Source organism: Schistocerca cancellata, chromosome 1, assembly GCF_023864275.1.
Source record: "Schistocerca cancellata isolate TAMUIC-IGC-003103 chromosome 1, iqSchCanc2.1, whole genome shotgun sequence".
NCBI lineage: Eukaryota > Metazoa > Arthropoda > Insecta > Orthoptera > Acrididae > Schistocerca > Schistocerca cancellata.
Window position 1 is genome coordinate 911,972,734 of NC_064626.1, and position 13,767 is coordinate 911,986,500.

The 13,767-nt window shown below is 36.7% G+C and overlaps 1 protein-coding gene across 1 annotated transcript in view; it reads right to left on the minus strand.

Moving 5' to 3' along the window:
* Positions 1-3,883: 3,883 nt before the first annotated feature.
* The window catches only part of LOC126191255 (venom carboxylesterase-6-like), a 201,908-nt gene continuing 192,024 nt past the window's right edge, over positions 3,884-13,767 (minus strand). Inside the window, exon 10 of the mRNA XM_049932068.1 lies at positions 3,884-4,220. Within this exon, the coding sequence (XP_049788025.1) occupies positions 4,019-4,220 (202 nt within the window). The 3' untranslated portion in view covers positions 3,884-4,018. The remainder of the gene's footprint in view (positions 4,221-13,767) is intronic.

Genomic DNA, 13,767 nt, shown 5'->3' on the forward strand with positions numbered 1-13,767 from the left:
TTTCTGAGGCTGCATGTGGACAACTTCATTATTCAACAAGATGGGTCACAGCCTTATTGTAGTCGCCAAGTGCGTGAATATCTGAATGAAACTCTACCAAACATTTGGATTGGTCATCAAGGAGCTAGCGACTTAGTATGTATCAGCTGGGCTCCATGGTCATTGGATTTGACACACTCTGACTTCTTCCTGAGGGATTTCATTAAAGACAATGTTCATGTACCACCACTCCCACAGAACCTGGAAGACTTGAAGAACCGGATTCATACTGCCATAACATCAGTGATGAAGGATATGCTAGTCTGAGTATGGGAGGAATTTGAGTATCAATGTTACATTGTTCGTGTCACTGACAGAAGACACATTGAATATCTGTAATCTGAACTTGAGAGATTCGTAAATATGTGTATAAAGTTTCATATTCATATGTCATAAAGTTTAATAAATACATTAATTCAAAATATGTATATTCTTTTTGAAACATCCTGTATTAATCAGTTGCTTTGACAGGGCCATGATTTCCTAAAACCATGCCCTGAAATGAGATTTATTCTGTCTGCAATCTCACCCTCCCAATCTCTGCAGTAGTCTTGTCTTTCCCAACCCTCTCCCTACTATATGGCTCCTACACCTGTGACCATCCTCATTGCAAGACTTGCCCTATGCACCCTCCTACCACCACCTATAGCAGCCCTATATCTGGTAAAAAATATACTACAAAGGGAGAACCATATGTGAAACAACACATTATATACCAGCTGTTATGTAAACACTGTTTGGCCTTTTACATTGACATGACTCCCACCAAATTATCAATTAGGATAAATGGACACAGGCAGCAAGTATATACTGGCAACACCCAATATCCTGTTGCACAGCATGCTCTACAACATCATGATAACTGTGACCACAAGCATCATCTGGATTCCTCTCCCAGACACCCTTTTCTCAGAACTCTGCAGGTGGGAATTAGCTCTACAGCATGTTCTTGGTTCTTGCCACTCACCTGGCCTTAATTGATATTAATTTCGTTTGTTCTCAGCATTTCTTCACAGTAACTATTCTTTTCTTCACACCATTTTAGTTTTCTACATCTTTTATTGTCTTACCTATCTATTTTTCACTGCCCCTCCCACCTCTGTTATGTGCAATGCACTTAGCTTTTCACTCGTATTAACTCCTGCATGATGTTTAAGCAATAATATCTGTCTTGAATATTACCCTGTCTTCCACCTTTAAGTTCTCAGGTTTTCAAATCTCAACCGATGCAGTCCCCAACAATCAGTCTTTCCTTCTCATCCCAAGTGGTACGTTACTTCTGACCCGCAGTTCTGGGTGACTTTCCCAAAATCTACCCCTTTTCCTACACCTCTCCAGTCCATTTCCTTCACCCCTCTTCCTTTCCCTTCAACCCATCTGCCTGAAGAAGGAGCCAGTGGCTCTGAAAGCTTCCCTAATTTTAATCCTCTTTTATGCATGCATTCTGCTGCCGCTTGGTGAGTAAATTTTTTATCTATCCAATTAAATTACACCCAGGTATTTGGATGACTTGGCCTATACCAATAGTAACTCACTGATATTATAATCATAGGATAGTATGTTTCTTTTGTGAAGTGCACAGTTTTTCATTTTTAAACATTTAAAGCAATTTACCAATATTTGCACTGGTTTGAAATCTTATCAAGATATGATTGAATATTTAAGCAGCTTCTTTCAGACAGTACTTCATTGTAAATAATGTCATGATCCTCCAAATTTATGAGATTATTATTCATATTGTCTGCAAGGTCATTAATATACAACATGAACAACAAGGATCCCAAAACACTTCTCTGGGGGACAGCTGAAGTTACTTCTACATCTGATATGACTATCCAAGAAAGATAAAATGCTGCATCTTCCATACCATAAAGTTCTCAATCCAGTCACAAATTTCATTTGAGACACCATATGATCATATTTCTGACAATAAGATAGGTGTGATACTGAACCAAGTACTTTTGGGTAATAAAGAACTGCAGCATCTACCTGAATGGCCTTAATCCAAAGCTTTCAGTATGTCACATGAGAAAAATGCAAATTTGGATCCACATGATCAATGTTTTAAGAATCTGTGCTGTTTGGCACAGAGGATGATGATGATGATGATGATGATGATGATGATGATGATGTTTGGATTGTGGGGCACTCAACTGCATGGTTATCAGCGTCCCTACAAACTCCCAACCTTTACTCAGTCCATTATCACCACTTGCATGAATGATGATGAAATGATGAGGACAACACAAACACCTTGAGGCAGGCACAGAGGGGGTCATTCTGTTGAAGGTACCTTATTATGTTTGAGCTCAGAATATCTTCTAAGATTCTACAACCAATTGATGTTGAGGATACTGGACAGTAGTTTTGTGCATCACTTCCACTAACCTTCTTGTAGACAGATATGACTTGTGCTTTTTTCCAAGAACTGGACACAATTCCTTGTTGGAGGAATCTTTGACAGATTATAGTTAGAACAGGGGCTTACTCAGCCACAAATTCAGTATAGAATCTGACAGGGATTCTATCAGGCCATGGAGCTTTGATCAATTTTAGTGATTTCAGCTGTTCTTCAACACCACTGACACTCATGCTTATTCCACTCATCTTTTTAGTGGTATGAGGATTAAATCTGTCAATTTTCCTATATTTTTCTTTGTAAATGAAAATGTGAAAACAGAGTTAAGCATTTCAGCTTTTACTTCTCTACCCTCAATTTCAGTTCCTGTCTCATTCGCTACAGACTGGAAACTAACTTTGGTGCCTGTAATAGCCTTACATTTGACTAGAATTCCTTTGGGTTTTATGAAAGATCATGGGACAATACTCTGCTACAGTAGTTATTGAAGGCTTCATGCACATTTTTTTTGACAGCCAACTGTGTTTCATTCAGTGTCTCTCTTTCTATAGCCCTATGCTTTGTTTTACACCTATTATACAGTAGTCTCTGTTTCTTTAGTACACAGTGACTGTGTACCATGGAGATTCCCTCCAGTTATGAACTGTTCTGTTGGGTACGTATCTATCCAGTGCATAGTCCGTTATTCTTTTAAACTTGACCCATAGTTCCTCTACATGCTCCTGCTGAACTTTCATGCTGATCATGGAGATATGGCACAACTGATTTTTTTATCTAGTTTACTGAACATATATATCTTTTTGCTTGTTTTAGTTATCCTTCGTACTATGGTAATCACTGTTGTCACAACCAAGTCATGTTCAGTGAAACCAGTTTTGATTTGGATATCCTCAAAGAGGTCAGGTCTGTTTGGTGCCATTAGATCCAATATATTTCCGTAATGAGTGGGGTTCTGAACTATCTGTTCTAGGTAGTTTTCAGAGAAGGCATTTAGTAATGTTTCACAGGATGCCATATCATGCCCACCACTAACAAAACTGTAATTTTCCCAATTGATTGTTGGATGACTATAAAGTCTCCATCAATGATTACAGTATGATTTGGGAACTTAAGTACAAATGAACTGAAGTTTTACCAAAAGTTTTAGGTAGTATGAGGAGATTACTACTGGCTGATAGAAGGAACACAAGAGCAACACCTCTGAGAATCTTGAAGTGAGACCCACATGGTAAAATTATTATTAGGCAAATGTGTTTTGTGGCTTGTCCTTTACTGAGGTGAAAGAAGCCTATCAGTCAGGAAAGTAGCACTGCAAAACATTTGTTTGTGCACACATGCATGTACTCACAATACTGCCCCCTCTCATCTTTCCCACTGAACACACACACACACACACACACACACACACACACAGAGAGAGAGAGAGAGAGAGAGAGAGAGAGAGAGAGAGAGAGACGTGCATACAAGCAAAGGCTGCTCTGCCACTGAGTTTGTATGAAACACCTTTATTGCAAAATAACATGCTTACACATTTTTTTCAAATGTTTACACAGATATAATTAGAAGCTGTTAATATTTTTCACTTGCACTATTAATTAATGGAACATGCATGGCAAACATTCATAGTTCATCTTGTGGCTGTTTGATTTTAAGCTGTATTTGTGGTTCTTGGATACCAAGAGAGTCCCAGAACTCACGATTTCCAAGATCAGCACTTGAATCTGGAATAATACTTTCGCTGCTTGATATTCTGATGAAAGGAATGTTCTTGGAACCATGCTTAACAGTTGGCCATTTCAGATTCTTCACTGGAGCTGGATTTCTGTTCAGAGAGGTAACAAATTTAAAAAAATGAGTTACCAAACATACACTGTTTTTATAAAGTATGCAGTCCTTAGCATATAAATTACACTCTTTTTTAGAAAAATAAGGAAATAAAAATTACAAAACAAATGTTAGTTTCCATATGATATACAGATATCAGTATGCACTATATTAATCATGTATATGCAGTCAGACAGGATTTACACAGACAGGACATACTGCCTACACTGCCTTCAGGGAACACAGTGTAGCAATAGTGTAAATGAAACTCTTTTATTATGCATCTCAGACTTTGATTATGAAAATGTATCATAGCTGGTTTTGACTTCTCAGCATGTCACCATCATATGACCTGTCTAAAGAGAAATAAAAAGATGAATACTGAAATACTAGGGTAAAAATTACAAAGTCAAACAAACTTCTATTCACAGCTACACAGATTTGAATATGTTACAAAGTACAACTGAACACTCTAGTAGAGACCCTCAAATTGTAAACATGTGTGTGTTCTGATTGTTTGAATTAAAGTACACAGTTAACAGCGCAATAGAATAAGTTGTAAGGTCAGTATTGCATCACTTGGTCCTATGTTTCTCTGGAAATTAACCTGATCTTTCCTGAGGTTGGCTTCCCACAGTTTTCCCAGTTGTCAGTAAATAACTCATGTTACTACTCGCAACCATGATTTATTAATCTGATGGTTTAGTAATATTGATAGCTGTCAGCAAAAGCCATCTTCAAAATTGGAATTATTAGATTCTTTGTGAAGTTCAAGCGTATTTTGCCTGTCTTGTATACCTTGCATACTAATTGGAGTAGTTTTGTCATGGATGGCTCTCTCAAGTATCTCAATAATTTTCTGGGGGAATGTCATCTCCTCCAGGGACCTGGTTTCGACTTTGGTATTTCAGTGCATATCTCTCATCCCATCTTCATCTACTTTCTCTTCCCTGTGCACAACATTGGCTTCGAGTTTGTCTCCACTGCGTTGACTCTCTATGTATTCCTTCCACCTTCCACCTTTCATCAGCTAGTCACTTGAGCTCTGAGCTCTCGCTATTCATACAGCTGCTCCTCTTTTCTCCAACAGTTTCTTTAATTTTTCTAGAGGTGGCATCTATCTTAACAATTGTCATGGATGTTTCTACACTTTTCCATGTGTCTTATAGCTATTTCTACTTTGCACTTCCTCTCAATATCATTTTTCAGATGCCTACATTTCCTTTTGCCTGCTTCACTTGCTGTGTTTTTGTATTTCCTTCTATGATCAGTTAAATACAATATCTTGCAGATTATTTACAACAAGCTTAGAGAGAGAATAAATATACAAATTTATTAAGTCTGTGATTGTACTCATCCTGATGCTGAGATAAACTGTGAAATCTGTCAGTCATACACCACAAATGTGCTACTCACATTTTAGGTGCTGCATAGATTTCTGAATGATGGTAGCATTTTGTACATCTACATCTACATTTATACTCCGCAAGCCACCCAACGGTGTGTGGCGGAGGGCACTTTACGTGCCACTGTCATTACCTCCCTTTCCTGTTCCAGTCACGTATGGTTCGCGGGAAGAACAACTGTCTGAAAGCCTCCGTGCGTGCTCTAATCTCTCTAATTTTACATTCGTGATCTCCTCGGGAGGTATAAGTAGGGGGAAGCAATATATTCGATACCTCATCCAGAAACGCATCCTCTCGAAACCTGACGAGCAAGCTACACCGCGATGCTGAGCGCCTCTCTTGCAGAGTCTGCCACTTGAGTTTGTTAAACATCTCCGTAACGCTATCACGGTTACCAAATAACCCTGTGACGAAACGCGCCACTCTTCTTTGGATCTTCTCTATCTCCTCCATCAACCCGATCTGGTAGGGATCCCACACTGATGAGCAATACTCAAGTATAGGTCGAACGAGTGTTTTGTAAGCCACCTCCTTTGTTGATGGACTACATTTTCTAAGGACTCTCCCAATGAATCTCAACCTGGTACCCGCCTTACCAACAATTAATTTTATATGATCATTCCACTTCAAATCGTTCCGCATGCATACTCCCAGATATTTTACAGAAGTAACTGCTACCAGTGTTTGTCCCGCTATCATATAATCATACAATAAAGGATCCTTCTTTCTATGTATTCGCAATACATTACATTTGTCTATGTTAGGGGTCAGTTGCCACACCCTGCACCAAGTGCCTATCCGCTGCAGATCTTCCCGCATTTCGCTACAATTTTCTAATGCTGCAACTTCTCTGTATACTACAGCATCATCCGCGAAAAGCCGCATGGAACTTCTGACACTATCTTAATAGGTCATCTTACAGTAGACAGCAAACTTGTGTTTCACAATAAAATTCCGTTGACCACGCAAATATATTATTATTTTGCTTCATCAGCTTTGACAAATTAATTGTTGTCTTCAAAAGATTACTGAATTAGGGATGTTATAAATCTTTAGTGTATAAAATGCATGTTTGACTGTCAGCTGCTTTCATTTTAAACCCAAATATCAGCTGGTTTCCATCAAGAACCATCTTCAAGGATAAGGGTTAAAATGGTTCAAGCCACAATTTCACATTTGTCATTGCTTAAATAATGTGTAGAGCATGTCATATACTGATATTCATGACATGCTCTACACAGTATTTAAGTAATGATAAATGTAATATTGTGGCATGAACCATTTTAACCCTTATTTGTGAAGATGGTCCTTGACTGAAACACATTGATGCTTAGGTTTAAATTAAAAGCAGCTGATGGGCATGCATTTTATACATTACTTGACAGCTGTTGATAGTCACCTTCCAGAAATGTATAAATCTTTAGACCTTGGCTACACATTTACGTAAAGTCCAAAAATGTACATACTGTATGTGACTATTGTAAACATATATTGACAGAATAATAATTTACAGTAATGGAGTCATATCCATTTGTATGTCAAGCTGTTGTGTCAGCATGTGGAAAGTATACTAAGGTACATTAGGAAGAAATATGCTCATTTTGTCAGAAAATTTCCAGGACATGCTTTCTTAAAAATAAAAGATTTCACGCACCAAGTAATGATCCTAACTCCTATCGAGGCAGTCTCGTTGGCTATCTATGAACAGTTGCCAATGCTTCTGGAGGTGCTGGGAGCAAGCAGAGAAATTTCAGCTGTGATGGTTGTAAGCTCATTTGTCACAGCCCATTGGATGTCTGCAATATCTCAATGAAGCTTTCCTTCCAGTCGCATTTTCACTCACAGAAACAAGAAAACCTCACAAGATAAGAGGCTAGGCAAATGTGGTGGATATAGGATGGCAACAAAAGAGTGTTTGATCAGATACCAGTATTCAGTAACAGATAAAGCTGTGTGGGGTCTTGCATTGTCATGCAATAAGAAAAAGTCCTGAGAATGCACAAATCAGGACAGTGACACTGCATTGCTAGTCACAAACATTTCAAGTCTTTGATGTAAAGTGTTTGGTTCACTGTTCAACCTGGAGGAATATACTTATGAGGCCCTAATCTTTTACTCTCAAAGAATGTGGTCAAAATTGTCTTTGTTCTCAAAGGTTGTCATTTGACTTTTTTTGAGACTTGGGATCCAGGACTCCGCCATTCAGCACTTTGACACTTTGGGGGAGAGTCATACTGGTAGCATCAACTTTCATCCCCAACAATAATCTTTGACAGAAATGAGAGATCATGTCTGGCTGTATCCAGTAGTTCAGCAGAACTTCTTTGTCTTTCCTCTTTCTATTTGTCACTTAGTGTGTGAGGAATGAGTTTTGCATTAAGTTTCTATTTCCCTAAATCTCCTTGTAAAATCCTGTGACATAAATCATAATTGAAAATAAGTTCTTCTGATATCACATGCACAGTTACATAACAGTCTTCTTGCAGTAACTGGCTTAAGCACTACATGCTTGCACCAGTATGTGCTGTGACTGGTTACCAGCCAGTCAAAAAAATGACTTCTTCAAAGTTCCTCAGCTGCATATGCTTGCTGAATCACTACCCATGTTTCACTAGAGATTTTCCTGTGCTTAATATAGATCTTAATGTTCATTCTTTGCTAACAATCAGCAGCCATTGTGTCATCTTAACTAATGTGCTGAACAGGCTAAGCACAGCCCTGTCACCTAGTGAGTTTGCATGAAAACATGGCCAAGGTCATTTAAAAGATGCACACATACCAGGTAACATAAAAAACATTTGTTCTTTTTTATTATTGCAAACTCAGAAAAAAAACCTGCCCTGGAACTTTTCTGACAAAGGGAGTATAATACATCTGAGAAAAACAGGGCACATATTTCTAATATTTCTAGGGAATGGGCTAATTTCCACATTTTATAAGAGATGCTATTCAATCAAAATAGAGTCTGTTTTTTAATGCAAGTTGATCAAAATCCTCTAAAGCAGTCAACACAGTTTCTTTTAAAGAACTGTGCCTTCTGCAAAATCTCATTCATAAATGTGTGTCAGTTATGAAGAAATGTGTGTCTTTCTTGATTAATAATGAGCTTTAAGAACTACATATTAAGGAAGGCTCTGTTACCTGTAAAGCTAATCTGTCACATTCAAAACTTAGTAAATTATTACATGCCACACAATTTGACATTATTTTAAGAGGCATTTATGAGTGGTTAATTGTAGAGCAAGAGCTGATCATTCAATTACACCATGAAAAACTCTTAAAGCTTGAACATGCTCCAAAAGTCATTGTTATAAAAAGAAACCGATTTACAGTTCTCCTTGCTTTCCTTTCTATGAGTGCGTTATTAACAATATGAACATGTCCTTTGATGCAGCAGAACTTGGCATTTTAAATAAAGGCCTTTAATATAACATGAAAGTTTCTCTAGGTCAAAATATTGCCCTGAGCTGATTATTGATGTGAAAATTGCCAATGGTACTGCCAAACTTGACAGATGTGAATAATATAAGATAGGTTGTAAGGTTAATAAGATAATAACAAAAGAAACTACAAAGAAAAATTGTTATATTTTTACAGTAAAGTCTATTAACAGAAACTTGAAGAAGATACTGCTCTCATCATAAAATCAGGTGAAGGCAATTCTTTTGTTATCTTGTACAAAAAGACAATGTAAATAAAACATTAGAATTCTTTCCTGATAACAAAATTCATACCATTAGCAAGGACCCCACCACTAACTTCACCAAATAGCTTAAAGAGGCTATTGATTTCAGTAAGTCTCTCTTTCCTCCCAAAGACTGTGTTAGATTACAAAGCATGAATCCTAAGACACCAACTTTATGTTTGCAAGTTAAGATTCATAATAATATTTGGCCTATTCGTCCAATCATTAATGGAATTGGTAGCCTGGTGTCCAAGAAATTACTGGTCATTTTCATGAAATACTATACATACACAACATCATTCTCTGTGAAAAATAGGAGTGGGTTATTAAATCCTTAAAAAATGTCACTTTTCATCCTAGCCATATACTTGCATCTTTTGATATTACACGTTCTACCCCAACATTCCTGTAGACAAAACAACCCATATTATTGAAAACAATTTCAGTATGTACAAGAAATTGAATTCAAATTAAATTAAAGAATTTATATGATTTTTAAGAATCATTCTAAAGTGCAAATACTTCAGTTCCAATGGTCAGCTACAAAGACCTTGCTATGGGGAAGTGCCTTGCTGGATTTCTAGCAGCCATCTTCATTAGTAAATTTGAAATACATTTTTTTAATTCCCAACTCATCTAGCCAATAGCATTTCTTTCTTTGGACAATATGTTGATGATACCATCAATCTATTAAAACGAGATGTGAAGGGTATTAAATTGCTTAGTTAGTCACTGAACTGTTTTCACACTAAAATTAAATTTACTATGAAATAGAAAATCAGCATAATGAAGTTAGTTTCCTGGACCAGAAAAAATGTTTAGTAGGTGGTAAAATTAACTTCAACATTTACAGGAAACCTCACAATGGATAACATCATAATACCTCTTCTTGCTAACTCTTTAAGTGCTATTTGGCATTCTTTCACACTATGATCAACTGTATTATTGAGGTTCCCCTAGGACCCCTCTACTATTTTTGCTAAAGATTTGTACAAAAACTTTATAAAAATAAAACTAACGAGAATATATATTCCTCTACACTCAATAAAATGACCTTATTGCCAAGAAATACACTACAACCTTTCTCTTCACCTTTCTTTGTGCCATCGTTGCCCACGCAAGACTAGGTTCTGACATTACATATACCACATGAACACTATAAGATTCATGCCAGACAAGCAATACAGAAAGGAATACTCTTGTGGTATGTCTCGTTGGCAAAAATGGTAACATTTGCTGTAAGCAGAGACAGACACAGTGTCATCAAGGACTGACAGACTGCAGCATCTTAACTCAATGTAAATTAGCAGAATAAATATTATAATTAAAAAGAATACACTGGAGGGAAAGAATAATATTTTAGTGGGCTTCAATCTGTGAAGATAAAGGAAATGAACAATTTAATAAAAAATATATAGATATATTTATTGATTTTTAATGTAGAATGGATGAAGGTCTACATTTTGCCTTCTTATCTGGTGTAATATTATGAAGGAGGTATGTAATTATCAGTAGTAATTGAGTTTTAAAGAAAATATAAAAGAAGGAATTGAATAATGGTGTTTACATAAAACACACGCCTTCCTTATAGTGTTTGGTATGCTACTGATTTGCACAGTAGAGTTTGGAGAAATACCCTTCTGGAATTATTTTATGTTATGCTCTTGCAACCATTATTTAAGAAACAAGTGGTAATATGCATTAGCACTGGTCACAAAGATAATTTGTTTCAGATGACGATAGTACTACACCACGCCACTGCTCTGTTTTCTTTATTCCTAGCAGTAAAATCTTTCGACTTTATATGAAAAACAACCTTTCCACATTGCACATTCATGTGACTTAGGAGACACTCCCACCTGGAGTTGAGCCACAAATGTGAAATTACATGAACTGGTCTCACAATATCATCAAATGTCATTCACAACTCAGATGTAGTTACTAATAAATGAAATAAGAGTCCAGTTAAATAATAATGCATTCATCCACCAAAAGGCAAGAGGTTTATTAATCAGCACTAGTTTTCTTTCTACTGAGCCTAATACCATGCACAATGTAGCCAGCTTTAGCTTATATAATATTCTGTTCCTTGTTGCATAGGCAATATGTCAAACTTATAAATCTGCATGGCAGTTTGTGAGAATTCCGAATGGAATTTACATTCTCTAACTGAATATTTGAAGGAGTACTTAATGGAAGCACAAGAAATCGAAAGTATAGTACTCCCATAATTTAAACTAATAGACAATTTTTCAAGAAAAAATTACAAAAGTGGGGATAGTTTCATATTTGCAAGGGAATGCATTGCAGCTGATCCACTCCAAATATGCTGTTCTTGCAGTGTTTAAAAGGATATAGAATTACCTGGGATTTAACTTACTAACCTCAATTTACTCTTAATAACTGTCTATAGATCACCCTCTGGTAACATACGGTCATTCTTTAAAAACTTTACTTCCCTTCTTGAAACTCTAACAACGAGAAGCATTCCAAATATCTTACTCTGTGGCGATTTTAATACTGACTTGTTGAATGATAGCAGCACCCAGACAACCTTTATAAATTTGATGAATTCTTTCAACCTTCATTTGAAATTAAAATCTGCAACTAGAATCATATCCCATAGTAGTAGCTGTATTGACCAAGTAGCCACTAATATAGAATGTGTTGCAAACTCTGTACACTTACAGTTCTCAGGCCACAATGCTATAATTATAAATGCAAAGTTACCATATAGGGATGCCTTAGTCAAAAAAGTAGTAAGAGAAAGCAGAAACTTTTCAGAAAACAATATTCTAAATTTTATATCCCGCACAGTAAAGCAAACTGGCAGACAGTCTTCCAGTCACAAACAGTAGGTGATAAGTATGAAGCCTTCCTAAATATTTTCTCTTATTACTTCAATTACCATTTCCTTTTAAAACTGAAAAAAGTTGTTCCTGGTTATTCCAGAAAGTGGATCACTTCAGGCATTATTTTTCCTCCAAAAGAAAGAGGTAGCTTTTCTCGCTGAGCAAAACAAACATTGGCAGGAGTGTTCAGTTTAAGAAATACGTAAAAAGACATTCAGAAATGTTGTCAAGGCAGCCAAAAACCTTCATTATGACATACTTCTGAAAAACTCAACTAACAAAAATAAATGCGTTTGGCAGATATTTAACACTAATACAGGTAGGACTAAAAACATTACAAATAGCAGTAACCTAGAAATAAATGGAAGATTGATTACTAGCAAAAAGAAATGGCTCATGAAATAAACTTCTTCTACACAAATTCAGTTGAAAACCCTACTAGTCTCTTAAAGAATAACCCTATGCCAGCCTCTCTTGTGAGCAATCCTACTGCTTCACTGTTCTTTTCGCCAACCCCAGAAGCAGAAATCGAAAATCAGCCAAAAAATAAAAAAGGTTCCTTCTTCTGGACAGGATGAAATCCCTTGTTTCCTTGTTCACACATGTTCAAGGCCTCTATGACATATCATTAATTCTTCATTTATGGAAGGCATATTCACTAAATTACTTACCATAGCAAAAATTATACTGATACACAAAAAATACTATAAACAATATCCCAATAATTATCAGCCTTTAGCAGTCCTCTCTGTGTTTAGTATATTTGTAGTGGCTGACAGACTAAAAGCATTTCTGAATAGGTATAGTATCCTTTCTCCAGCTCAATAAGGATTCCAGGAGGGGAAAATAACAATAGATGCTGTTTATAAATTTCTAGATACCACTCTCACGCTTGACGATAAGAAACAGCCAGTTGTGTTGTTGTACCTTGATGTTATAGAGGCATTCTATATAGTAGACCACAGAATACTATTACAAAAACTATATAACTACCTACGATTGGTTTGTAAGCTACCTACTGAACAGAAAGCAGTATGTGCAGTTATGTGAGGTCGCCCCTTCAGGAAAATCCACAGTTTCATGTTCTGATATGCAAACTGTAAAACATGATGTTCCTCATGGATCAGTTTTAGGCCTCATCCTATTTCTCCTGTTTATTAATGACCTTCCTCTTCACTATCGACTTGCAACACCTTCCTTTTTGCCAATGACACTGATAGCTGACTCAAATGAACACAATGAAGCCGCAGACAACCAATGTACAGCTCTACTAGATTCATGGCTTGCAGCTAATAGGCTACTTCTTAATGCAAAAATGACTGTAGGCCTAATATTTCATGAAGTCCAGAACAGAAATCCCATTGTCCCAACTATACAAATAGGTAGAAATAGTATTGAACTGGAAAATGTAACTAAATTCCTTGGAATGCCTCTGACACTCTAGGCTGGAAAAGGCACACTCACAGCATAGCAACGAAGCTAAGTAAAGTATGTTTTATGCTTCTGTCAGTCAGGGAAGTGCCAAGTATAAATATGCAAACATCAGTGTACCATGCTCTTTTTCACTCAGTCGTATTCCGGGGCTACAGTTCTGAGTCCAAG